Source organism: Salvelinus sp. IW2-2015, linkage group LG3, assembly GCF_002910315.2.
Source record: "Salvelinus sp. IW2-2015 linkage group LG3, ASM291031v2, whole genome shotgun sequence".
Lineage (NCBI taxonomy): Eukaryota > Metazoa > Chordata > Actinopteri > Salmoniformes > Salmonidae > Salvelinus > Salvelinus sp. IW2-2015.
In genome coordinates, this window is record NC_036840.1 from 27,379,539 (window position 1) to 27,392,734 (window position 13,196).

A 13,196-nucleotide genomic window follows, 5' to 3' on the forward strand; every position below is an offset into this window, starting at 1 on the left:
CTTTGCGTTTCTTTAATATTTTAATTCGAAATTGTGCATCAATATCGAATTTTAAAATCCTGTTATATTAAATGAAGTGCCCTTTAATATAGACCACATGGAACATTCAATACATATGACGTTTAATATGAATAAAGACTCACTACTAAAGTGCCAAAATTCTGTATTTTGACACATCCCTCTGTGCACACTCTAAATTCCAGGAAGATTTAACCCACTTAACCTCAAGTTTCACCACCATTGTAAAGCCCTAGTTATTCTGTTGCTTTGACAAAGTCATTTCTGAAGATGATTATTTATTTCATGTGATTAGTGATTCATTTTAGGGAGAATTATATATATTTAAAAAATAAGAATTAAGGTCCACCCTGTTACGTGAACTGAACTCTCGTTTTAATATGGTGAGACTACTCCATTTTAAGTTGTTTAAAAGAAAGAAACTGAACATCTAATAATCAGATCATAGTGTGAAAGCAGGTTCTATACTTCTGCGCCATTTTCTGATGTTTTGAGGTGGAAAACTGAGTGGGTCGAGCGTAACACGTCAACCCACGTCAACCCATAGATAGAGAGGCTAGAAATGTTTTAACAATTTAAATGTTTAGTGAAACTTGCATTCAATTGCCCCCGTCGCACACTTGCTTCCATTCCCCGTCACAAAGGGATTTATGGCTGATTTAAGATGTAATTGTCAACCCTGTTACTTTATTTGGCACTTAATAGCATTACTCTAGTCATTTTATTTAAACTCTTGACATGGGAAAACATGTATTTTGTTATGTTGAACGTGCTCTTCCTGACAGAATGTAAAAATMGTGAAATAAAATGTGTTTTTTCCCACCAAGTTACACTACCTAAAAGGGACTATTCATTCGAATGCTCTTTCTTGAAATGGATAAAAGGAAAGTTATTTTGTCTTTTCCCCTGGGACCTACAGTATGATAACTGATTCAATTATTTAAGGCCCTTAGTGAGATGCCACACACTGCAGTCTCAAAATATTTAGAGCCTTCCCCCTCACAGAACTAACGCTTATCTACAGATYAAGACTAATTTGACATTTTCTCACATTTCCAGTGAATGTGATTGATCTGCCGACCCAAAAAAGTTAATTAAAGCATCCTCCACACGCGCTAACATGCATCAGCATTAGATCATAGCCATCAACACACAAGCGCACGCACACACACACAAGGCTCAGCGGTTGAGTAGTTGTGTCGATTCCAGACCTGTTTACTCATGACGGGGTCGTTTTGTGCAGCATGGCAGAGGCGGTGAGGGCCCGGGGCCCACTTATGAGCCAGTGTAATGACTCATTAATAAAGTGAATGGAGGCCAGAGTCCCTTTTTCAGCACGTTTCATTAACTCACCCACTTTGTAAACGCCAGTCAAACTGACACGCGGCGAGGGCCATAGCTCTTCACTGCTACCCGAGAGAGATCTAAGAGGGGATCCAGCCTCATGCATATCCATGGGGAGGAAGGAAGTGTCCCTTTAGTGGCGGCGGGCCGCGAGCAGTTATGAGACGAGCCTCACATCCCCTTGTCATTTTTCACTAGGACTCGGCCATCAATCACATCTGCGACTCCATGAATACAGGATTGGAGGCGGACATTTTCTTTTTTTGTCCTACTGCTTTGAATGKATAACATGCAAAAACCAATAAAGCAAAGTAATAAGGAGAGAAGTGCCGAGTTTCAGAAACAATATATTTGATTGGGTGAAATGTTACTGCTTCATAGGAATTGTCAAATGCAACAGTCTACACAGCATGGACCATATTTTATGTACAGTACAACACTGGCATGACATTCATTGTCCGATCCAATGGCTCTTCACTATAAGCATCTTGACATACAGTACATGTAGCTACAGCTTGCACAACATTATATGACGCATGTCATGTCATATTGGGTCATTACCAGCATCACATAGCTGACCATGGTCCTGTCATCAAGCATTGGAAAAGTTAAAACATCTGGAAAGGGCAAAATGTTCAAGGTACAGTTCACCCAAATTTCAAAATGACATTGGTTTCCTTAGTCTATAAGAAGTCTATGGACAAGATAAGACATCTATGCTGTGGTGTAATTCTGTTTAGTTTTTTTTTTACATGGCCACTATAACTGCAGCAGTCTCCATACCCACTCAGTTGAGAAAGTCAATCATTTGAAGAAAAAAAACATGGTCATGACAGATATTCAAGTAATAATCAAGGCAAATATTAATACAAAAAAATGAATGATTGCTTACCCACCTTTCTTCATAGCTCATGTCAGGGTAAACTGATGGATGTTCACTCTCTTGTTCACCCACATGTTATCCTCCATGTTCAGAGTAAATATTATACCAGCAGTGACACATTTCCATGTATTGTGTTCATGAAATAGCTATTTAAACAGAGCTCATACAACACCTTTATATGCAAGGCCTTGCGTTGCCTTTTGGAGTAATAGCAATGTAAAACCCACAGAAAAACACAACCTTTGTGATAACTATGTGGTAAATCTTAATCAGTCATTTATTTGTTGGCAAACAAGTTTCACTGTTACAACAAATATTAGTTATGAGGTCATTCAACTTGGAAACCAATACAAAAATGAATAAATAAAAAAGCCATAACCACTCACAATAAAAATGAATCTGTGCTGCTGAATTCTTTACCTCGATTTTTCACTTTATTTTGTAGTTTGAACTAATAAATAAATAATATTTTCCCTTGAGGAAGAAAAGAAAATACATTTCCCGTTGTTTTTCTCACTAGAAACGTTCACTCTTCAAAAAGTAAAATACGGCCTCTTTTTCGGTTTGCCTAGTGCTTATTGATATTCAACGTGTTCTGTCTCTCTAAGAATGCACCGGTCTCTTATAACTGATGCAGGCCAACACTTGGCTAACTTTTCAGACACTTGTGATTTGTTCCTTCTATGGTGTGTGAACCATCCTTCTCTTTCTATCTACACAGTGAAGAAATAATCGAACTGTGAAATAAAAATGGCTTGGAAAACATTGGTGGTTACATTGCTAAAGAGAGAAAAATCATGTACGGTAAGTGTTTTGTTTTGTGATTTTTTTGGGGTGTTATTTCGTTTTGTTGCTTTGTTTGTCGTTTCTTGAGAAAAATGCTCATACTGGTGTCAAGACCAGCACAACAGAAAGGAAATGCTCCTAACCAACTACATTTACAGAGACAAAGGTTTGGGTGGAACAAAAATCATACTAATATGTGCAACGCTAGTATCTGTACATTTACATAGAAATATCTCATAATTCTGTTATTTGTTTTTTTCTCTCCCTCTTTTTCGACAATTGTTATTGTTACAGCAAAATAAAAATAAAACAACAAAACCAAAAATATGCTGTAAAGCACATGGGATTTAAAGAGGTCCTTCATGATATTGTTCAAAATCAGTTTAGTCGAACTTGCAGGAACACTTCAGAAAAAAATGTGCTGCAATATCACTAGAGAGGAAGAAAACCCCTTAAAAAGCCATTATGGATACAGAAGTATAATAAAATAGTCTTTCTTGATTTGTTCTGATTTGAACTCTACACATCTACTAGTAGCAGAATGTTTTTTTGTGGCTGTTTGTAGTTCCTTTGGACTGTCAAATCGCATTTCAGAGCACGAGATCCCACCGTCCCGAGTGCTCATCTCCCCTCACACTAAGGGGAAAACATCAATCCACACAGGGTTCGGGCATCTCAACCAAAAAAAAAAAAGAAGTGAAATGCACATCAATAGACTTCTCCAACATCCAACCAGACTAGATGTATTATCCACAAAACATAACAGTTTCAATATTCTGTCTGCGGTCAGTACTGGGACTGGCATCAGTTTCGATTATAGTCTTCGGGACAAAGAGTAAAAAAAAAGGCTACCACTGCCGACGATTGATCAGCACAAAGGGAACGCGTAGGGCGAAGTGGGGGGGGGGGGGAAAGAAGAGGAACCACGGCGAGAGAAGGGATTGGGGCGGATGGGTCAGGGAAGTTGGTTTTGTAGGCCTATAGGCTGGTGACCAGGTGCGAGGGCTCCTGGGGGGACTCTTCAGGGGACAGATCCTCCTTATTGGGGGGCACGATGAACCCATCACTGCTGCCCCTCCCTAGTTGGTAGTAGGAGTGCAGCTGGTTACGTGAGCCCAGGTTAGGCATGCTCTTGTAGTAGACATCGTCCTGGCTGGCCTCGGGGCTCTTGCCCCCTGCCGGGTGGCCCTCTCCAGCATCTTTATCGGCGAGGATGGCGGTAGTGGTGGTGGTGGTGCCGGAGTCTGTGGTCTCCGGTAGGCCTGCCAGCACGGGCATGCTGGTGTAGAGGGAGTCCCTGGGATGGTGCAGGTGGTGGGGGTGGCGGCTGGGGGAAGTGGGCTCCACATCCAGGGTATGCTCGTTGGTGAGCAGGGGGAAGAAACTCTCGCTGTTCTCCTGCGGGATCCGCCGGCGGGACGAGGACGAGGTGGTGGTGGCCGAGGAGAAGGCTGGGTGGTGGTGGTGGGGGAGCGGAGGCTGATGCGGCGGGCCCTGGTTGTGGAGGTGGTTGTGGTGGAGGTTGTCAACGGGTGGCAGCAAAGGGGGTCTCTGGGGCAGAAGAGGGGCGTTGGACTCTTCCCGAATCAACTCCAGGCCCAGACCTTCATCATGGAGGTGCGGAGGGAAGGAAGAATGCTCATCCAAGTCCAACGCCACGTTCATCCCCCCCATCCCCCCCAGGCRAACATCCTTGCCTCCATTGCTCATGTTGTTCACCAGCTTGTTCATGAGGTTGCGGTTTTGCTCYGCAGAGCGGTCGTGGTTGTTCAGGTAGGAGGGGATGTAGTTAGACGTCAGCTCTTTCAGGATCTTCTTCTCCAGCGTAGTCTCCTTGTGGTTGTAGCCCCGGTCGATGATRTGGACGCAGTCGCTCATGTAGTCGGCGCTGGCGATGCTGTAGCCGTGGTTACCATTCAGTGGTAGAGTATCCATGACACTTGTATCCCGGGCATTGTTCAGGATTCCCTCTGGAGAGAAGAGAGGGATGGAAGTAGCGGTCGCTCATTAGAATGGCTAAATGTCATCCGCTTGGACGTGTTCACGCACACATTAAGCCRGGCAAAACTCTGCTTTCTTTTAATGTGAGGTGCAACCTTCAGGGTGGCACACAGATTGTGCTATTTAGTTGAACCTTTTCACTATAATTTTGTGTTGGGTATATATGGTATGTCTACAAATGGCAGGATTCTCTAAATGATTTAACATAGTCAGTCGATTCTAGATATGCTTACCTTTTCYCACACACACAAAACACAAATTCAGAGTAAAATGATATATTCAAATCGTACTTGTAATGCAATTACATTTCTGTCATAATTCTATATGTTTGGCTTGTGTTGTAGTTGGGAATAAATTTGTCCAAAGATGAGAACACTTATACATGTGTGACAATCGACAACATTTAAAGCTTTATGCACATACACTCAAACGACAACAAACCACAACCATGCATTTCATTTTAAGAGCGAGATACACAACACACATCTTCTGGACCCCAGTCATATAGGCCCCKGATTTAAAGGTTAACTCAGCAATATGCCATAATCATCTAGTGCGGGGCAACTTCCTGCCTACAGCAAATCAACAAAAACAGCATTTAAAATCTGCCACAATGTGGGCAATGGAGATGGTGCAAATTGGGAAGAGCCAATAGTAGCAGTCTCGATAGATGTGAATGTTGTTGTTGATATCTGTAAGCATGATGTCATACTGCTGAGTCTACCTTTCAGAAAGCTTCATCTTAAATTGAGTTGGCTATGGAATAACATAGAAAGAAAGTTCATAGTAAACTTACTGACTTTGTAATGATAAATATACTGTAGACCATAGAGCAGGGTTTCTCCAACGTGGTCCTGGGGACCCAAATGGGTGCACATTTGAGCTTTTTGCCGTAGCACTACACAGCAAATAATAACTCATCACCAAGCTTTAATGATTTGAATCAGCTGTGAGGTGCTAGGGGAAAAAACAAAACGTGCTCCCCTCGGGGTCCCGAGGACCGAGTTTGGGAAACGCTGCCATAGAGGGTTCGGCGATGAGGGTAAACTTGACAATTATACGTTAGGAAAGGACTTTCTGTTCTCTCATGCAGAGAAAGTATGGATTCCCAATTGTTCACGGAGATGTCAACATTCAGCCTCACACAAGGTCATCAGGCTAGTTCAAATGTCTCTAAAGTTAAGCCTCTTTCCCCTACTTTTTTTTGCAGTTAAAATATTCATGTACAACGTAAAACTATGCTGGTGATGACCGAGTTCCAAGATTGGCCGACATCTGAGATGAATCCGATATCTGAGGACCATGAGCATGTCGGCTACTTTGGCCAATTTAATCTTAAATTATGGATTACAATTATGTCAACTATAAGTGACAATGACATCTTATGATATCAAATGGATGCACCTTGGGCTGGTCATTTTGAAGAACATATTAAGATCTTTCAAAGCATCTCCTTTGTGTGAATATAGTTGACGGATATTCTCCAGAAGAGGTTAATCATTTCGGAGGAACGTCTGACATTTTGAACAGCTCATTGAACATTGTTCAATGAACAATAGTATTCACACATGAATTTAGATTGACTCTCACATTTCTATTTGTCAGAGGAAGACCTGTGTTTTTGAAATTGGATTTCTACTTCCAAATAAGACGACTGTATTCTCATTCCCCTTCGTCAGCATAGAGTGAAAAGAAAGTAAATCTAAGGTCAATTACATTTGGTAAGCAATGTTTAGTTTGACTCCCATACTTGTCTCTCTGTAAGGCACTTTTAGGGACAGCATGAGGAGAAGGAAAGACAAAGAAAAAACACAAGTAAGCATAACAGTGACAGGTAGAAGAGACGTGCACACAGGGTTGATGATGCTTCCAGAAATGACCTCCCGTGCGTCATGTAAACCTTTCTAAGAAACTATGATCACAGTATATTCAAAGGGGGGGAAATGAGTTTACATATATGATGTATTAATCTTGCTATAACATGTTAGTGATCTCCATTGCCAACAAACACTTGAGCACATGCCCCTATKACTATTAGATGTGTTTTGCATAGACGTTTGCTGAAGTTTGTAGTGGCTGTTAAGATCGAACCAAACCATGGATTACAGTTTCTGTTCTCGTGGCCCATAGAATACTTCCCAGGTGAGCAACCACCTGACAACAAGTTGTAAAATCCTAAACGTCCCCTTTAACTTTACAGCTCAGGTGTTAAAAATCACACCTACAGCAACCTACATGCATTTCCTGTGGTAACATTTGGGCAAAACCGTTATATTCAACTGACATGCACCAAGTCATGACAGACTTGTAGAATGTGTAAGATATGAGCAAGATTTTTTTTTTATGGATTAGTTCACATGCATCACTTTATTGATATTGTCATAATGATCCAGTGAGTAATATGTGAGTACTACTGTATGTAGCACTATTGAGTACTATTTTGGATTGGTTAAACTCATCCATACAGTATAGTCTCTGCTGGAGTTACTGACCTGATTAAATAAAATTGAGTCCCATTTTCAGATGTGACACATTTTGCCTGACACAAGTACTTTTAATACAAATGGGCAGCTTTGGTAGAAGAATGTATTATTTTGTCGTAGCGCCTTGATGTTGTTTTTCACAGAGTTTGAGGCACATAAGTACCAATGCAATACTGGCCATTTACATCATTGGGAATGTTCAGTCGGATTATATATAGAGTCGTAAACATTCCAACATTATAACATCATGTTGTCTTATTGGAAAGGGGCCCAGAGGCAGAACAGTTATGTTGTTTATACTAGTTCATCAGTTGCACAACTTTGTATTTTTCATATTAGGATCATAGATTGGGAGGACTAACAGAACAAAGATGTTAATTTAACCAACTACCAGCAACACTTAGAAGATAACAGACATAAGAATGTAGACGCACAGGACAACAGTGCAGCAAAACCTTAACAAGTGACCGGTGGTGTGTTCGGCTCCCAATAGGCGCACCAACGTCCCTTCCCAATTGTTTTGTGTTTGTCGCACCATTTCCCCACACTGAATTATGCATGCAGGCACATGAATAAGTTTGGAGTGTGACAAAATGATTCCCAATGGGAAGCCACCATACACCCCCTCCCACCAAAAGCATCCAGCGAAAAAAGAAACAAGACAAAGGTGATAAAGCAATTTTTTTGTTGTTGTAGCAAACAAGTAAGCTCTAGCGACATTCTAGCGAACATTTTTGAAGGAATGAAAAGAAGGCTAGCACACCTTGCGTGTTGTACATGCCCACTGACGGGTTGTTATAGACGGCCGAATCCCCGAGCAATGTGTTATAGGGATTGTTAGTGCCATGGGGACGGAGGAGAGCGTTAGTTATAAGATGGTTAGCCATAGCCCCTGGAGCAGCCAGATAGAGACAGAGGGAGGGAGAGAGAGATAAGACATAGAGGGAGAAAGAAAAAGAGAGAGAGAGACATGTCAGTCAGGCAGATGCAGCCGAGGCAATGGCAGCAATAAACATTCACACGATCATTAGGGCGAGTTGTTAAACAGTTGGGCTACAGACGTAGCAAAGCTTGAAACAGACTGACATGACCATGGTTTATCAAGACGGCAGCAGTGAGGTAGGTCAATAATGTTTGGGTTTTTTCTTAATGGGATAAATGGACATTTAGCATTGCTAGCTTTGGTGTGCTCACATTCAAGACAGGATCAGCTGCGTGTGCAACAGTACAGTACGTTTAAGCATAGACACATTCAAAGCAAAGACATAACACTTCAGTAACGGACCTGAACACAACATGATCAAATCACCACTGTTGACAGATTAAGACATGTTAATACCAAAGTATACCAGGTTTTTCTGCTTTACTCAAATCTGATTTGAATACGCTATGAAAGCTTTTGGCAGGTACCATTTCAAGGTTACTGTATTACGGTGTGTAAATGTTCTAGATCTCCCATGCATTTTGTCCAGTGAAATTCTTTGCATTCAACTTTCCCGCAAAGGAACACCCTTAAATGAAACATCCTCATGGATGGTAGGCCCAGTCACAGCGCTCATTGTGGTCCCTTCGCACAATACCGGCTCTTTATGCTCGACTGCTTTCGAACATAAGCAGAGGTTTCTGATTCTATTTGTCCAAATGTCACCCCTGGACTATGTGGCTGTGACTGATGTCTTGGTCTGTGTGACTAATCTGCTCCCAGATCAGTTCTAAATAATCTTTTTGACTTTGAGCAATGTGACTAACTGTAGCTAGACAATAAGAATATTTATATGAAGGAGCAGGAAGTACTGTAGTTTGGATGTGGGTTTGGATTCTGCGCAGCCGTTAGTGAGGAATAACTGACTGACGTTTTGGGGGGGAATTTGCTTCATTTTGTGAAATAGTGAGAGTTACGGTATCCAGTTGCGAACATATCTGCAATAAGCTACTGTTTATATGTTATGTTCGCAAACGCCTAAGAGTTTTCTCTCTTCAGATTCAGAGCACATATCAGGATCCTAACATGTGCTCTGTGATATGCCCGATTCAACTGTGCAGTGTACCAATACCAGAGTGCGTAAATATCTTCGGAAAACATCTTTCATCTGAGGTGGAAATGCACGCCAATTAGTTCTGCCGACGCAGTATCCTACACTGTTCTCTTGCAGTGCTCTGAATCTGTCAGAGTGAGGAAGAGAGAGAGAGAGGGAAAGAAAGAAAGCAAGGGAGATAAACCACTTCTCTAACGACATATGACTCTCGTCTTTGACAAACAGTTTCGAGGAATGACTGTCTCAATTACACATCTGAAAACGAACCGCAACCAACTCTGAATGGAGAGGTATACGTAGGACTTAAGGAAATGGCAGGAGTTGGATGATGTATGACTAATTATGATAGCTAACGTTGAGGATTGAGCACAGCTCTGTTACGCATCCTGTACTAAGTGCATCACGCACTGCGCTAATGATGACATGTTGGGAATGGGCTAACACTTACAGTATGTGTTATGTGTTGTATGCTAATTGGCCAGCAAGGGCATGATGGGAATGATACGGAGACGATATATCGGTGCTATTGTCTTACCACATTTATTAATGACTAGAACTATAATCTACATCAGGTTCCTGCTGGGTTTTCTACTCCTCTGAGCGTACAGGGAACAAAAGGGCCAACATCATAATTGCGTGAAAGACAACCTTAAGCTTAAAACACATCTTTAAGTCCAGCTGAATATCAGTTATCCAGTTGAATAACTTCACAAAGATAGTTTCAACAGGCAATCTTTCTATGAATGCATCATAGCCGGAGTATCTTCAACTCCAACACTATCTATCACAGTGGTCATTTCAATTAAAATGGGAAAAATGAAACAAACAAAAAACTTCTTAGCAAAGAGCAATTTCTCAAGCAAGAATTTTTCCTGGCCTATCTGGGAGTGGTCTGAGTAGGGAGGGGAACAATAGAAACTAGCTGTTATTGGCAGAGAGGTTTGGAACTGTCTTTCTTGTTGATCTTTAACTAATTTACCGCCTGGTGCATCCCACCAAATCAGGCTGAAATTTCAGACGGTCTTACACCAAAAGGGCATGATAATCATTTTCACAATTTCACAATTTTCTTTTTATTCTGAGCGGTAGAGCTTGGCCTGCATTTTGACTCAGAAAGTGGTCTCGGCAGAGAAAAGGTTGGTGACCATGTTGATGCATCGAAGCAAAATCCTGATTTACTCAAGCAAATTCCTTTTTTAGGCATAATTTACATACGTTGTTTGATGTGTCAATTAACATGGATGTATCCATTAGGTTATTGCTTCTGTTTGATATAATGACTACGTGCTCCTTTCTTGTTGCTGTTGGTTCTCTAATTACGAAGCCTTCCAAAAATACCAGCCTCTTTTGATATGATAAACAGCTCCTCCCCACCCCCGGCTGCTCGCCCACTTGTGTCTGTGTTTGATAAATTGGACCATTTCCAAACCGTACCGATTGTGTAGCAATAATCGTGAATGTGGGGATAAATTAAACATGTGAGGCTATCAAGATGATTGCATGCTTCCTACTCGAGAGGAGAGAAGTATGGAGTCAGCTGCAGTTATGTAGAGACTATGAGGCGGGGTACTGAATACCGATTCAAAAAGGACTAGCAGGGAGAGATGCATGCTCATACACATAATTCCATAATAACATTGCCGAGAAGAGCAAGGGGGAGGTGGGATTCTATTCCCATCTGTTTGTGATGCTTTTGACGCTTCAGAACATGATGCGTTATCCTGCGCCAGACGGAAAATGCATCTGGGCAGACTTCGTGTTTATTCGAACACTTCATACATCAGACCCGATGCGTTTCAACGCCTCGAGCGAAAACGTGTTAATTAATTTACTCCTCTCTTCCTGGTCTTCATGATAGATCTATGGCAGTGTCTTCTGGGCCTGTCCACCCCACCGCGCCCCACCCCTTTCTTTCTCTCTCTCTCGCTCTCTACCCCTCCCTCCCTCTGCTAAAAGCGAACGTCTTGGGATGGCGCTCGTTGCGGAGTGCCTAATTATTGAGATGGCCACACTTCCTTTCGCCGTCTAACATCAATCCGTCATCATAACTGGGCATTAGTGTCTGAGGGCAAGGGAGCGACGAGCAGATTTAGAGAGTGAGGTAGCGACATGGACTCAACCCCTCCATCAAGGGACCCCATGACTGGAGAGGAGTCATCCCTGAGAAATGTCAGGGTGGTGGCATCATCATCTAGTGCAGATAGGATCTAGGAACCTATGATAGATGCTTCTCACACTGAGACCTCAGAGACAGAGCACTTGACACATGTTATTCATTTGGACCGCCATCCGATACGCTATGATGTATTTCTTTAATCATTAAAGGAGATCATTTTCACAATATAATGAAATTGTGAGATAAGCCTTTGATGATGGTTATACATATTTGTAGGTGACAATTATGTAAAATAAAGCAATTACTATTACTTTCCTGGTTTCAAACTAGTTTGGTTGACAGTTCTCATGAAGATGTGTAGAACATTAACAAACATGCTCTTGTCTAACTGTTTGTTTGGTTAGGCAAATTAAATTATGCTTTAAGCATTTCATATTGACATTTACTTTGGTTCTTGGTTCCATCCGGTGCAAAACTAACCCTTTTCAAATTAATTAAAAGTGTTGTCTTAATTAAATAAATTAACAAAAACTTTGACTTGCATTGTCATATTTAAAAGCTTAGCTATTTTACAAAAGTCAAGGTAATTTAGGAAGGTGTTGAGTGTCTTTTGAGTCCCTTTGATATTTTAAGTAGAAATTGTGCAAAAATATTGGATTTAAAAGCCCTTTAATATACAGTGGCTTGCGAAAGTATTCACCCCCCTTGGCATTTTTCCTATTCTGTTGCCTTGCAACCTGGAATTAAAATAGATTTTTGGGGGGTTTGTATCTTTTGATTTACACAACAAGACTACCACTTTGAAGATGGAAAATATGTTTTATTGTGAAACAAACAAGATATAAGAAAAAAAACAGGTGAACCACCTGAACCTCAGGTTTCCCCTCAAGAATTTCCCTGTATTTAGCACCATCCAGCATCCCTTCAATTCTAACCAGTTTCCCAGTCCCTGCCGATGAAAAACATTCCCACAGCATGATGCTGCCACCACCATGCTTCACTGTGGGGAAGCGGTTCTCGGGGTGATGAGAGGTGTTGGGTTTGTGCCAGACATAGCATTTTCCTTGATGGCATAAAAGCTCAATTTTAGTCTGACCAGAGTACCTTCTTCCATATGTTTGGGGAGACTCCCACATGCCTTTTGGCGAACACCAAAAGAGTTTGCTTATTTCCTCTTTAAGCACTGGCTTTTTTCTGGCCACTCTTCCATAAAGCCCAGCTCTGTGGAGTGTACGGCTTAAAGTGGTCCTGTGGGCAGATACTCCAATCTCCGCTGTGGAGATTTGCAGCTCCTTCAGGGTTATCTTTGGTCTCTTTGTTGCCTTTCTGATTAATGCCCTCTTTACCTGGTCCGTGAGTTTTGGTGGGCGGCCCTCTCTTGGCAGGTTTGTTGTGGTACCATATTCTTAAAATGTTTTAATAATGGATTTAATGGTGCTCTGTGGGATGTTCAAAGTTTTGGATATTGTTTTATAACCCAACCCTGATCTGTACTTCTCCAAAACTTTGTCCCTGACCTGTTTGGAGAG

General features: G+C 41.6%; 1 protein-coding gene across 2 annotated transcripts in view; it reads right to left on the reverse strand.

Annotated features, from left to right (window-relative positions):
- Positions 1 to 1,691: 1,691 nt before the first annotated feature.
- LOC111954048 (adhesion G protein-coupled receptor L3) overlaps positions 1,692 to 13,196 on the reverse strand; it is a 314,128-nt gene continuing 302,623 nt past the window's right edge. The window contains exons 22-24 of one of the 2 annotated variants that reach the window (XM_023973557.1): positions 8,279 to 8,407; positions 6,783 to 6,800; positions 1,692 to 5,001 (exon numbers count right to left, since the gene is read on the reverse strand). In XM_023973557.1, coding sequence (XP_023829325.1) covers positions 4,010 to 5,001; positions 6,783 to 6,800; positions 8,279 to 8,407 — 1,139 coding nt within the window. In that variant the 3' untranslated portion in view covers positions 1,692 to 4,009. The remainder of the gene's footprint in view (positions 5,002 to 6,782; positions 6,801 to 8,278; positions 8,408 to 13,196) is intronic. The other variant, XM_023973590.1, reaches the window with a different exon arrangement.